The sequence below is a fragment of the Leucoraja erinacea genome, chromosome 24 (assembly GCF_028641065.1).
Source record: "Leucoraja erinacea ecotype New England chromosome 24, Leri_hhj_1, whole genome shotgun sequence".
NCBI classification, from domain to species: domain Eukaryota; kingdom Metazoa; phylum Chordata; class Chondrichthyes; order Rajiformes; family Rajidae; genus Leucoraja; species Leucoraja erinaceus.
The window spans coordinates 15,937,310-15,952,405 of NC_073400.1; the positions used below are offsets into that span (position 1 = coordinate 15,937,310).

A 15,096-nucleotide genomic window follows, 5' to 3' on the forward strand; every position below is an offset into this window, starting at 1 on the left:
TTTGCTTTACAGCTTCTAACTCAAGTCCTGAAGGTAAGAAACAAGGCTTTGTTGCAGATTCTAATGGTCAATACTTATCTGATAGTGTTACTGATTTGGAAGTAACCTGCAAATTTAGGTGGATGCGTTGAGTAATACAATAGTATTACATGCAGTGCACAAACAGGCCCTTTGGCCCAACTTGTCCAAGATGCCCCATCTCAGCTAGTCGCATTTGGATGTGTTTGGCCCATATACCTCTAAACCTTATCTTTCCATGTACCTGTCCAAGTGTCTTTTGCTGTTTAGTACCTGACTCAACTATCTCCTCAGGCAGCTCATTCCATATACTCACCACACACTGCGTGAAAAAGATACACCCTGAGTTCTTATTAAATCTTTAAACAAAGTCTGCAACATGTTTCTGCCTGGTACTTGGCGACATTTTGTGGTGGTTAGGTTTAGGGTGGGAAATATATATATGTGTGAGTGGTAAATATATTTCTTATAATACAAAAATTTGAGATGCACATTATGGTTTATTTTATCGATTCCTCATAACGATGTTAAGCCAAATTTCTGCTGACTCACACTACAAAATAGATGTGTAATGGGCGACTTTTTAGTCGACTGCAGGAGACTATGCAGTCACCACATGGTCGCGGGTGGTTGCCGGGGAGTCGCCTTCATGGTCGTGAGGTGTTCCCGCATTCTGGGGACTAGTGGCGGCTTCATTATGGTCACCGCAAATACCGGAACAATGAAAGTATTACTTATAACAAGGTCCAACTGAACTAATTACAAGGCTGCCTTCTCCCTACTTTCCAACAGGCACTGAATTACCTCAATCCACCACCTCAGGTGAGAATTCAGCTTTGGCAGATATTTTATCCTGGATACTTAGGTTTAGGTTTATTATTATTATTATTGTCACGTGTACTGAGGTATAGTGAAAAGCTTTGTATTGCATGTCATCCAAACAGTTCAAATATACCGTGCTTAGATTCAGACATCAGTTAAAACTCAAGTACAATAGATGGAGCAAAGAGAAAGATACAGAGTGCAGAATACAGTTCTTAACATTGTAGCGCATCAGTTCCATAGACAATGTCCAATGTCTGCAATGGGGTAGAGGTGAATCGGACAGTACCCGAGCTTATGGAAAGACCGTTCAGAAGCCTGATAACAGAGGGGAGGAAGCTGTTCCAGAGTCTGGTTGATCAAGCTACTGTACCTTCGGTGCCATATGAGAGTGGGGGGTGGGGTGGGGTAGGGGGGGAAGAAAGAATATGAAACAAATGCCTGCAATGGGCAAGCATGTATATGTACATTTTATTATAAATTAATATGTTTGCTCAGAGAGTGATTTATTTCCCTTGAAAATTAGGGGAAAAAGGCACAGGGCATAAAAAGCAACGGAAATCTTAAGCACAACAAAATAACAGAAGCAAAGCCTGCCTGATTCCTCAACCTGTTTCTTTGTGAGGGTTGATTAGTGTTTTGTGCCAATTGTACTTTTAATGCATCTGTTACTGCATATATTTCCACTCATTTCCACTCTCTAGTCAGATCGGGGGGAGATCCCCCCCCCGCCACGGGTACCATGTAATCCCGTGCTACCTGCTCCATGGTCGGATAGTCGGCGACTAAACCGTCTCCCCCACCTGGTTTGCCAGGTGAGGAGGGGGCTGTGGACCCCCAGCAGAACCAAAAACAAGACCTGTCAAAGGGCGGATGAGCTTTTCTAGTGAGCCAACGGCCATGCAGACTTCAGTAGAAGTTGCGATCACTGTCGTACATAGCAGTGCAAAGAACTGTACCCCTTGATGTTTTCAACGATGATGATGATTGATCAATGACATGCATCTCATATTCTTCAATGCATATGAGAAGTGCGCATATGTTATCCGTAACATTTTTTGCATCAAATGTTTCTGTTGTAATGTACGTTTTAAACAAGTGTGGCCACTTGCAATATCTGTATGGATTAATATGTAGTGTGGCTTTGTGGAATTAATAGACTGAGATAAGAGTTTGGTTAGCATACAAAGAAACAATTGCCTTCATTCAATGGAAGTTCTGTTAGCGCACATGAAAACAATGAGCCTCGTCCTTGGAAGTTCTGTAATTGTATAAGAAACAATGAACCTTATCCTTGACAGACTATCAATTACAATTATAAGATCATAAGTCATAGGAGCAGAATTAGGCCATTTGGCCCATCAAGTCGACTCCGCCATTCAATCACGGCTGATCTACAATATCTTTCCCCCTCAACTCCATTCTCCTGCCATCTTCCAATTCTGCATTGGGACAACATGGGTGACATCTGCAAGTCTGGACAGTGTGGATGCTTCCTCCTCCCACCTGACAATATGAATACCAGCAAAAGATACACACTCAGATGCACATATATGCACACACACACACATCCGCACACACACACACGCACACATGAATATTCACATGCACACATGAACACACACACGTGCACATACATATATATCTATTATCCATATACTTTACATATATATATTTTTTTACAATTGTAATGTTCTTCATTGTTGAATTTAATGACATGAAGCAGCCAGACTAAATACCAATATGACGTTTTAATTCGATTTTCAAAAGAAGTGTTGGATCTAAGCCGTGTTAAACCATAATGAGAAGATCACTCCCTACACTACCTCAGCAATAAGGTTTTGTTCAGTTCTGTTTGTGTAGAAGTGGTGTGTAGTGCTTCTGCTAAAACGTATAGAGATGGTTTACACTTACATCAACAAACATGCAAATTGATGTCCAATAAGTGGTCAGAGTGCCGAGGAGAGCATTCAACAGTCAAGTGTGTTTTACTGTCATATGTCCCAGATAGAACAATGAAATTCTTACTCGCAGCAGCACAACAGAATATGTAAACATAGTACACTGTGTTCCATATGTTCCATAGCTGCATGAATGTGTCAAAAGAGCATTGTAAGTGACCACACAGGTCGTTCATCTCATTGAAACCGTTAAACTGATCAATAAGGCTGTGGCTGTTTGGTGTCTTTATTCCATTACCTGACTAGCCTCCATACTCTGCAGTATCCTTGCCCAGCAAAAGAAGTCGGTCAATATTAGTTCTGAAATTTATCCTCAGTAGTTTTCTTTGGAGGGAAAGGGGATGTGTGGAGGTGGTGGGAAGAAGATGAGATTCATACTACCAGACGTGTGAGGAAGGACTTTCAGTAAATACTCCTGAACTGCCTCATTCTCAGCGTTGTAGGACTTGGTTAGGCCGCATTTGGAATGTTACGTGCAGTACTGATCGCCCAATTGCACCCGTTCACATGGGTTATCCTGTTATCTACTATAATATTCTTAGATGGTTAATATATGTAGACCATTATATTTTTTTACAAAATACATATTTTGTAAAAAACATATATATTTACAGCGGCAATTTACAAAAGCCAATTAACCTACAGACCTGTGCCTTTTTTGGGATAATATCTCAGAGATACAGCGAGTAAACAGGCCCTTCGGCCCACCGACTAACGATCACCCTGCATTATTCTACGCACTGGGGACAACTTACAATTTACAGAAGCCATTTAACCTACAAACCTGGACGTCTTTGGAGTGTGGGAGGAAACCAGAGCACCCAGAGAAAACCCACGTGGTCACGGGGAGAATATGCCAACTCTCGCCCCTCAGAGAAAATAGCTTCTTAGTATCAATCCAGTTAAATACTTTAATTGAGGTAGATCCATGTATAATTTTGCATATTGAAGCCTGGTCTGTCCATTTCAATTCTCCTAATTTGGTGGCACTAGCCCAGTGTCACACTGTCCACCATTTCCTCATTATTGTCTGTTAATTTGAGAAACCTCGGGGGAAGGAATGGGCACTAACTAACTTTGTCGACTGATGTGTGTTTCCAACCTCGCCCTACTCTCGTGCCCATAAATTGAAGGGAGATTTCAAATAAATCACTTGCTTATTTTTCTATTCTTAAAAAAATAGGGTGGGGGCACTCTGAATGTTTGTGCTGCATTGCCACTTTCCAACCCACTTCCCCTTCAGATTGACAATGGAAACTCCACTTCTAAATTTGAGTCTGTCTCTTAGAAACCGAGAAGCAAACAAAGAGGTGTGGTTGATCCACCCCACCAGCCCTTTCACCATCCAATTAAATCATTTCTATTTTGTGCATCTGCATCATTGCCCTGTCTTTGTTCTCTTGACATTAATGTCACAAACCGATAAAGATCTGTCATTCCCAGCCCTGCTTCATTCAGCATGTTCAGGGACTTTAGATCAGATATATCTGCACTCAATTATGTAAACATTTATTTTTGTAAATGCCTCCTCTGCATTAGAATGGCTCACAACCTGCTGAACTTGAGGTATTATTTTAAAGATTGAAGCATACATACAGCATACTCTAACGTAGGGTGGCACAGTGGCACAGCAGTTGAGCTGGGTGCAAACAAAGGCCCAGGTTTGATCCTGCCTACGGGTGCGGAGTTTGTACATTCCAGCAAGCCCACATGTCTTTTGATGTGGGAGGAAACCGGAGCACCCGGAGAAAACCCACTTGGTCACAAACTCTGCACAGACGGCACCTGAAATCAAACCCGGATTTCTGGCGCTGTTAGGCTGCGGCTCTACCGCTACGCCACTGTTGATGGCCAATAATCCAAAGAGCCAAAACAGTTCAAAGGCTTTGCTGAGCTAGGAAAGGGGACATTATTCCAGTGGAAATGCCACTTTAGTCACCGTTATAAAATGGTTGCTAAGTAACCGTAATTCTATTTTACAACAGGTAGCAACGAGACTGATAAAACCACACAAGGTGAGAACAATGCAAAATGTCACTCTGACACACGTAATGTTAAAATAGTTGTAAAAACTATAACATTTTGCATTTAATATAACATTGGATATATATTAGTTTTACACTGGGCTTAAGACAGAAGAAACAAGTGTTTAGACAAGAGTTATAAGCAAAACAGAAAGGGCTGGAGTAACTCAGCGGGTCAGGCAGCATCTATGGCGGGAATGGACGGGTGACGTTTCAGTGCGGGATCCTTCTTCAGACTGTAGATGAGTCCCGACCTGAAACATCGGCTGTTCATTCCCTCCACGGATGTCGCCTGACCTGCTGGGTTTTGCTCAAGACTCCAAAATATGCAGTCCCTTGTGTCTCCAAGGCATGTTATACATTGGAGACACAAGAAACTGTAGATGCTGGAATCTTGGACAAAACACCCCAGCACTCTGTGTTTCGCTCTCAATTACAGTGTTGTGTCCAATATTGTTACGGAGTCCAAAATAAGTTTTGTGGTCAGGTTCATTAGAGTCATAGAGTTATAGGGCACAGAAACAGGCCCTTCGGCCCAACTTGTCCATGCTGACCAATATACCCCATCAACACCAGTAGTCCCACAGGCCTGCATTTGGCACATATCCCTCTAACCTTTTTGTTCCCTATAACTGTCCAAATGTCTTTTAAATGTTGTTATAGTACCAGCCTCAACAGCCTTCTCTGGCAGCTCGTTCCAAATACTGAGTGAAAAGGTTGCCGCTCACCTTCCTAAAAAATCTTGCCCCTCTCACCTTAAACCTTTTTGCAAATGTGCGCATTTACATGTCAGTCAATTAGGGGACTAGATTATTAGTTCAGTGCAGAGATACAGCATGGAAACAGACCATCGTTCATCCATTCAAACTAGTTCTATGTTATCCCACTTTTGCATCTACTCCCAACACACTAGCAGCAAATTACAGAGGCCAATTAACCTTTGGAATGAGCACCCAGAGAAAATCCACGCGGTCACAGGGAGAACGTGCAAACTCCTCACGGACAGCACCCGTGGTCGGGATCGAACCTGCGTCTCTGGCACTGTGAGGCAACGACCCTACCGCTGCGCCACTCTGCCGCCTCTGTTGCACTTACGGGGGGGGCAGAAACTCTTTTGAGTTTTTCTCCAGTGTGATAAAAACATGATTGTGTTACCCAGTCCACTGAACTGAATCTCAGGCAGATACCTCTATTTCCCAGTGTGTTGGGGGTGGGGGTAGCTCCTAGCTTCCGGCTTAGACATGGAAATGGGCCCAATTGTTTATCTTGCCTGAATTCAATGCAAATAAGAGTCATGCCTTCGTTCTGGCTCCAGACGTCTGACCAGTTACTTTTTCCATCACTTCTTATCAAAGTAATTGCTTGGCAGACTTCCATTCAGGATGACGACTGAAAATTGCCACTGAAAATGTTTGTCTGTCGTAGGAGACATGAATACTGGGTGAGGAGGCTGGAGACAGTGGGTGTGTGTGTGCAGGGAAGGATGGACATAGTAAAATTCCATGAGGTCATGGTAAAATTCCTCCTTTAATCAGAAACCCCTGAAAGCTAACTATATTCCACACTCCTTATCTTCCCCTTTCTATTGTACGAGTTTGACGATTGTATTCATGTGGAGTATTAGAGCACGGAAACAGGCCCTTCAGCCCAGCTTGCCCATGCGCACCAAGATGCCCCATTTACACTCGTCCACCTGCCCACATTTGCCCATATCCTCCCAGACCTTTCCTATTGATGTGTCATGTTCCAAATGTCGTGTAAACGTTGTTATAGTATCTTCCTCGTCTAAGTTAGTCCCACCTGCCTGCATGTGGCCCATATTCCTCTAAACTGTTCATAACCATGTATCTGTCCAAATGTGTTTTAACTGTTGTTATAATTTCTGCCTCAACAACCTCCTCTAATACCCACTACCATCTGTGTGAAAACGTTGCCCCTCAGATTCCTATTCTATCTTTCACCTCTCATCTCAAATTATGTCCTCTAGTTCTTGATTCCCCTACTCTGGGTAAAATACTCTGTGCATCTACCCTATCTATTCCCTATCATCTATTATCTTTAAATTATTAAGGAGTTGGACAGGCTAGATGCAGTAAGATTGTTCCCAATGTTGTGGAAGTCCAGAACAAGGGGTCACAGTTTAAGGATAAGGGGGAAATCCTTTAGGACCGAGATGAGAAAAACAGAGAGTGGTGAATCTCTGGCATTCTCTGCCACAGAAGGTAGTTAAGGCCAGTTCATTGGCTATATTTAAGAGGGAGTTAGATGTGGCCCTTGTGGCTAAAGGGATCAGGGGGTATGGAGAGAAGGCAGGAACAGGATACTGAGTTGGATGATCAGCTATGATCATATTGAATGGCGGTGCAGGCTCGAAGGGCCGAATGGCCTACTCCTGCACCTATTTTCTATGTTTTTCTATCTGATCTGATTGAATAACATGCAAAGCAAAGCTTTCTATCTTTATTATCACATTTAGGTTTAGGTTTATTATTGTCACGTGTACAGTGAAAGGCTTTGGTTTACAAGCTATCTAATTTTGATCAGATAAATACAAGGAACCGCAAATGCTGGTCTACACAAAAGGACACTAAATGCTGGAGTAACTCAGCGGGTCACACAGCATCTCTGGAGAACAGGAATAGCTAATGTTTCGGGTCAGATTCTGACCTGAAGCATCATCTATCCATTTTCCCCAGAGATGCTGCCTGACCCGCTGAATTACTCCAACATTTAGTGCCCTTTCAAATCGGGTACAGGTGCACAACCTTTTATCCGAAAGCCTTGGGACCAGACACTTGTCGGATTTCGGACATTTTCGGATTTCAGAATGGAAGATTCAGAATGGAAGGTAGCGCGGGCGGCTTGAAAAATCTGGAGCAGCTGCCTCCTCCCCGGAGACCGGGAGAATCATTGCATAAATGTTAGTCAGTTAGTTTGGAGGGATTTTATGTGGTGGTGGTGGAGTAGGGATGAAGGGGGAAACTTTAATTCTTAGTCCCCTACCTGGTCGGCGACTCCCAACCTCGCGGAGCTGGGGGCTCCGTCCGGCCGCGGGCGGCGCCGGTTGTAGCTCCGACCCCGGCAACTCTACACCTGGCTGCGAGGCGCTCCAAATCCAGCGCGGCCCGCGGCCGGACGTCCCAGCTCCGGGAATGTCGGGAGTCGGCGGCATCGCAACGCTGGGATACCAGCGGGGAGCGGGCAATGCCTTACCGGCTCGCCGTGCGGCAAGCTCCGGAGCGCTGTGGCCGCCGACTCCCAACATTCGCGGAGCGTCGCTGGATTTGGAGCCGCGGAGCTGGGGGCTCCGTCCGGCCGCGGGCGGCGCCGGTTGGAGCTCCGACCCCGGCAACTCTACCCTTGGCTGCGCGGCTCCAAATCCAGCGACGCTCCGCGATGTTGTGTGTCGGCGGCCACAGCGCTCCGGAGCTTGCCGCACGGCGACCCGGTAAGGCATTGCCCGCTCCCCGCTGGTATCCCAGCGCTGCGATGCCGCCGACTCCCGACATTCGCGGAGCTGGGGCGTCCGGCCGCGGGCCGCGCTGGATTTGTAGCGCCTCGCAGCCAGGGGTAGAGTTGCCGGGTCGGAGCTACAACCGCACCGCCCGCAGCCCCACCGGCCACAGCGCTGCGGAGTTTACTGCACGGCGACCCGGTAAGGCATTGACCGCTCCCCGCCTCTCCGACCAGGTAGGGGACTAAGAATTAATGTTTACCCCTTCACCCCCCCTTCACATAAAAGCCCTCCAAACTAACTGACTAACATTTAAGCAATGATTTACAGATGTTTAAGCGTCTCCCGGTCTCCAGGGAGGAGGCAGCCGCTACAGTAGTACAGACCTGGGTTGACCGTGGGTCGTTTTGGGTCACGTTTGGCGCCAAACGCGATCTTTGGTGCGCAGACGACATCTGGAAAAAATGGCCGGTTTTCGGAGCTTTTCGGTTTCTGGAACTCCGGATAAAAGGTTGTGCACCTGTAATACTATACATAAATACAATCAAGTCAAACTCAAGGACAATAGGAACAGTGAAGGGGAAGATGCAGAGTGCAGAATATAGTTCTTAGCATTGTAGCGCATCGGTTCCATAGACAAAGTCCAATGTCCACAATGGGGCAGAGGTGAATCAGACTGGACCCTAAGTTATGGAAGGATCGTTCAGAAGCTTGATATCAGAGGGGAAGAAGCTGTTCCTGAGAAACCGTGTCCCTGACAAATGAACAGCTTGATAAACAAATATGCAGATTTGTACAGCTTTTAAATGTGAGAGTTGTCAGAAATTTAGTGACAGTTTTGTGTCAGCAATTGTGCTGAAAAGAAGCTTTTACTGCATGGCGGGATATTTTATCCTCTGTTTGGCTGTGTAATAGTTGGCAATTATTTAATTCTGAAAGTTGGAAAATGTTCTGTTCTTACTTAAAGTATCTTCAGATTTCTAGTTACAGTTTTATAGAGTGGAAACAGGCCTTTGGCCCACCGAGTCCACACTGATCATCAATCACCTGTACATCAGTTCTATGCTTTCCCACTTTTTCATCCTACACACCAAGGACAATTTTATAAATTTACCACAGCCAATTAACCTACAAACCCATATGTCTTTGGAGTGTGGGGGAAAACTGGAGCACCTGGAGTAAACTAAAAACTAAAATTAAACATGCCCTAAGTGTAAGTGACATGTGTCTGCTGTCTGCCAAAGTAAGCAATGTGGCCCAAATGGGAAGAAGACAAAGAGTAGTGGCAATCACATGGCAGCACAGTGGCACAGTTGGTAGAGATGCTGCCTCACAGCGTCGGAGACCCCGGTTCAATCCCCACCTTGGGCGCTGTCTGTGTGAAGTTTGCGCCCTTTCCCTGTGAGCCCGAACAGTTTCTTCCAGGTGCTCCAGTTTCATTGAACTTTGATATAGAACACAGAACAGTAGAGCACAAGAACAGGCCCCTCCACCCAAAATGTCTGTGCCGTACATGATGCCAAGGTCTGCATATAATCTATATCGCTCCATTCCCTGCATATCCAGATGCCTATCCAAAAGTCTTTTAAATGCCACTAATGTATCTGCTTCACCCACCGTCTCCTGGCAGCACGTTCCAGGCACCCTCCACCCTCTGTAAAATAACATTCCCTGCATATTTCCTTTAAACATTCTCCTCCCGTTTCCAAAAGTTATGCAGGTTTATAGGTTAATAGGGCCTCTGTAAATTGCGTAGGGAGTGGATGAGAAAGTGAGATTACATATGTAGCGTGAATGGGTGATCGACGGTTGGTGTGAACTTGGTGGGTTTGTTTTCATGCTGTATCTCCAAATTAAACTAAACTAAACTAATCTGTGTTATTAATAATCTGTGTTATTAATGGGTGGCCCCTGATTCTTAGCAATGGTCTCTCCTACTATGCAGTCTTCCACAAGAAGAGCTAGTTTAGTTTAGTATATTATTGTCATGTATACCGAGATACAGTGAAAAGCTTTTTGTTGCATGCTATTCATTCAGCGAAAAGACACTATCAAGCCGTTCACAGTGTACATATACAGGATAAAAGGAATAACATTTATTGCGTGAAAAAGTCCAGTAAAGTCCGATTAAAGATAGTCCGAGGCTCTGCAATGAGATAAATGGTTTCTCTAGTTGGTTCAGTTGCCTGATAAGAGCTGGGAAGAAAACTGTCGCTGAATCTGGAGGTGTGCGTTTTCACACACCTGCGTCTCTTGCCCGATGGGAGAGAGGAGAAGAGGGAGTAACCAGGGTGAGAGTGGTGGTCTTGCTGAGGCAACTCCCCTGTCTACATCCATCCTGTCAACACCCCTTGTAATGACAAGTTTTAATGCAGCTGCCCCCTACGCTTCAAAACTCAGCAGATACAAACGGAGTCTGTCCAACCTCTCTGCAGAAGCCAATCTGCACGTTCCAATATCAGCATGGTGAGCTTAACAAACAAACATCCCTGCAAATAAGAGAGAAACATATGGAAAAGATGTTTAGTTTGAATTTTATGTCAATGTGTCCAATATTCTTGGCATTGAGTGGACACATTCCTCTACTCCCCCTGGACGATACAGTTGCTCAGCTGGAAGTGTTACGATGTGAAGTGTTGTGCTGAGCTTAAACAGGAAGAAGTTTTTCCACTGCTTTTCATTTATATTTCATTTATCAATCATAGAACAGTACAGCACAGGGACTGACCCTTCAGCCCACTATGTCCATGCTAAACGTGATGCCAAGTCAATCTAATCTCCCCTGTCTGCATGTAATCCATATCCCTCTATTCCCCTGCATATCTATATTAGAATGTAGACTTTAGATATACAATGTGGAAACAGGCCCTTCGGCCCACCGAGTCCATGCAGACCAGCGATCCACACACACTAGCACTATCCTACACACTAGGAACAATCTACAATTTTTGACCGCAGCCAATGAACCTACAAACCCGCACGTCTTTGGGAAGTGCGCAGAAACCAGAGCACCCAGAGAAAACCCACGTGGTCACAGGTAGTAAGCACAAACTCCATACAGACAGGCACCGATAGTCAGGGTTGATCCCGGGTCTCTGGCGCTGTAAGGCAGCAACTCTACTGCTGCGCCACCGTGCCGCCCTTGCCGCCCATACCTATGGAACTGATGCGCTACAATGTTGACAACTCTGTCAGATTGAAGAAGTCTCGACCCGAAACGTCACTAATTCCTCTTCTCCAGAGATGCTGCCTGACCCACTGAGTTACTTCAGCATTTTGTGGCTATCTTCTATGTTGATGTTATTACCTCAAATGAAGGAAACCTTAAAATTGTAACATTGAGTCACTTTTGAGGACAAATAATTCATTGTTTCGAGGTTAAATGGTGAGTAACGATGGCCAAAATAGATCGCATGATTTCTCTAGTTGCGGGAAAGCGTTGGGTGTTTGTTCATAATTAATATCCCTTTAATATCTGTTCCGAAATTGTTGTAAGATGAGCATTGTCCTATTTCTTAACAGGTACCCAAACATCGACAACAGGCTCCGTAGGTGAGAATGCAGCTTCATGCTATATTTTGCTCAAACCTCCGTAATCCCAGTAGTAATCTGCTGTGCATCGGGAAGCCCCAATTACATTATTGATCAATGTATGACTTAATTCGACTTTGCTAATGAGCATTTGGTTTGCTCCAAACTTTGATGTGAGTGCTGTAATCAATAAAAGAAACAAAAAAGAAACAAATATCTACAAAATCTTGTGTCCGGACATTCACGAGGGGGTTTCAGAGAAAACAATTCAAGCCCGTCCAACCTCTCCCCTGTACCTAATATCCTCCAATTCAGGCATCATTCTTTAGTTTAGTTTAGTTTATTATTATTGCTACGTGTACTGAGGTACAGTGAACAGCTTCTTTGTTGCATGCTACCCAGTCAGCGAAAAAAAAATATACATGATTACACTCAAGCTGTCCACAGTGTACTGATACGGGATAAAAGGAAAAAAGGTTTAGTGCAAAATAAAGTCCCCTAAAGTATGATTAAAGATATTTTGAAGGTCTCCAATGAGGTAGATGGTAGGTCAGGACTGCTCTCCAGTTGGTGATAGGATGGTTCAGTTGCCTGATATCAGCTGTGAAGAAACTGTCCCTGACTCTGGAGGTGTGCGTTTTCAAACTGCTGTATGTCATGCCTGATGGTAGAAGGGGGAAGAGCAGTGGCGGACTGGGTCTAAAAATATTGGTTGCCAGGAGACAAAGGGGGGCCCACTTGATATAGGGGGCCCACTTCATCAGGGGCCCACTTGTCATCGGGCAAGCTGACCCCCTGTCCACCACTGGGGAAGAGGGAGTGATCACGGTGAGACTGGTCCTTGATTATGCTGCTGGCCTTGCCGAGGCAGCGTGAAGTGTAGATGGAGTCCAATGGAAGGGAGGTTGGTTTGTGTTATGGTCTGGGCTATGTCCACAACTCCTTGTAATTTCTTGCGGTCTTGGATGGGGCTGTTCCCAAACCATGATGTGATCCATCCCGATAAAACGCTTTTCACGTGCTGGTGTACCCCCTCTGTTCCCTTCCAAAAGCCTCTATCTACACCCTTCCTGTAATGGGACAACCAGAAATGCACGATGTGAGTCTATTTTCTGTGGCAACATGCATCGGGCAATCAGTCAGCAACAATTCAAGGAGGAATTGATGTTTGAATGAAAGTTTACACGTTCATCGAACTTATAGAAATAAAAATGATCATAGCAAGTCTGTGCTTGGGTCTGATCAGACATCTTTCCTTGCCCCAAATTTGTCTCCCAGCCTCAGAAATCAGAGAGACGGTGCATTTTAAGAAGTGGAGAAGGCCAATGTTTTATAATTGGAATATTGTAACGTTCCTCTATTTAATGACGTCACAAAATGCCTTTTCCTATCAATTTGCCTCTTGCTCTTCTTCCACATGATTTGTCTTGTAAGCCTCAGCATTACCCTTTGTTCCTGTCAGTTAAGCCCTTTTTAGAAGATGGAACGATGGGGGAACGGAGACCAGGGTGATGTGTGCAGTGTTTAGTGTGTAGTCATTGGGAAATGGTTGGCTGTTTGAGTTAGTTATTCACTATCTTGTAAAGACCATAAGACCTTAAGGCTGGGGAGCAGAAATAGGCCAGTCGGCCCATCGAGTCCAGTTTAGTTTTTGTTTAGTTTATTGTCACATGTACCGGGGTAAAGTGTAAAGCTTTTTTGGTGCATGCTGTCCAGTCAGCGAAAAGACTATACATGTTTATAATCAAGCCGTTCACAGTGAACAGGAGAATAATGTTCAACGCAGGCTTTAATGCAGTCCAGTAAAATCTGATTAAAAATAGTCTACGGGTAAATGCTGCTGTTGGAGTAGAGGTTTAAAAGAGTGGAGTGATTGTAATGAATGATTGCAGATCCACTTCTGGGACCAGCACATAAAGAGTCACCTGGCTTGGGCGTCGTCTTGGCATAACAGAGTCTATTCCGCCATTCGATCACGATTTTTCCCTCTCAACCCCCTCTCCCCGTAACCTTGGACACCCTTATTAATCAAGAATCTGTTAATCTCCGCTTTAAAAATACTCAATGACTTGGCCTCCACAGCCATCTGTGGCAATGAATTCCACAGATTCACCACCCTCTGACTAAAGAAATTCGTCCTCATCACCTTTCTCTTTTCTTCTGAGTCTGTAGCTTCTGCTTCTGGACTCTCGCATTACTGGGTGAGGACAGATCTTACTTAAAGTAAAGATTAGCTAAAGCCCTGTGCTTTTGCACGGCATGGGGCCTTAGAGTGTTATTCAAGCATCAATGAATAATTATTGGATAAACATCACCTCTACATATTCACTTTCCACCAGTTGAATATAAAGCCTGTGTTATTCTGTGTCCACTTGTAATTTGAGGAATGCCATGCAATTAAATGGAATATATTCAAAGATCTTGTGTTTCCATCCTCTCCGCCTGATTATACAATCCATGTGTCGATACAAGGAACTGCAGATGCTGGTTTACAAAAAAAAGACACAAAGTGCTGGAGTAACTCAGTGGTTCCGGCAGCATGTCTGAAGAAGGGTCTTGATCCGAAACGTCACCCATACCTTCTATCCAGAGATGCTGCCTGTCCCGCTGAGTTACTCCAGCATTTTGTGTGTATCTTCAGCATCTCTGGAGAACATGGATATGCGACATTTCGGGTCGTGACTGACGAAGGGTCCCGACCTGAAACATCATCTACCCATCATCTACACACAAGTTTCCTCCAGGTGATCACATCCAAACGAAGTGCGACCTTGTTGGTTAATTGGCCCTCTGTAAACTGCCCCTACTGTGCAGGGAGTGGATGGGAAAGTGGGATAACATAGATCTAGTGTGAATGGATAAGCAATGGTCGGCGTAGACTCAGTGGTTTGAAAGGCCTGTTTCCATGCTGTAACTAAACTAAGCTAAACTAAACTAAGTTACTGATAACCTTACTTTCATGATGATTGGCATCTTATTTTACAGCGGGCTCTGCCAGTGGAGAAACCACAAGCGCAGGTGAGAATGAAGCTGTGGGTTGTTTTTATATATCAGTGGTTTTATATTACTAATCATCATTCTCTTCATTAATGTTATGCTCATTGCCTTCTCATTCTATCCATATACTCCTGAAGGCTCATTGATGAATCTGACCATTCTTGTGAACGATCCAATTGGCCACTGGAATTTATTGATAGCTAGTTACGCTGATAAAGCAAAGGTGTCGTTTTTCTGATTGAAAGATACAGCTTCTTTGACCCTCCAAGTCCACGCTGACCATCGATCG

At 44.5% G+C, this 15,096-nt stretch overlaps 1 protein-coding gene across 10 annotated transcripts in view; it reads left to right on the forward strand.

The window, feature by feature from the left end:
- Positions 1–15,096, forward strand: part of LOC129708675 (peptidase inhibitor 16-like) — a 35,951-nt gene that overhangs the window by 14,130 nt on the left and 6,725 nt on the right. For 2 of the 10 annotated variants that reach the window (XM_055654582.1, XM_055654583.1), the window contains exons 5-9: positions 13–33; positions 811–840; positions 4,787–4,816; positions 11,802–11,831; positions 14,796–14,828. The exons of 1 other annotated variant lie outside the window; for it this stretch is intronic. In XM_055654582.1, coding sequence (XP_055510557.1) covers positions 13–33; positions 811–840; positions 4,787–4,816; positions 11,802–11,831; positions 14,796–14,828 — 144 coding nt within the window. Of the gene's footprint in view, positions 1–12; positions 34–810; positions 841–4,786; positions 4,817–11,801; positions 12,089–14,795; positions 14,829–15,096 lie in introns of those variants that run through there. 7 more of the 10 variants (XM_055654590.1, XM_055654589.1, XM_055654585.1 and 4 more) reach the window with 6 other exon arrangements.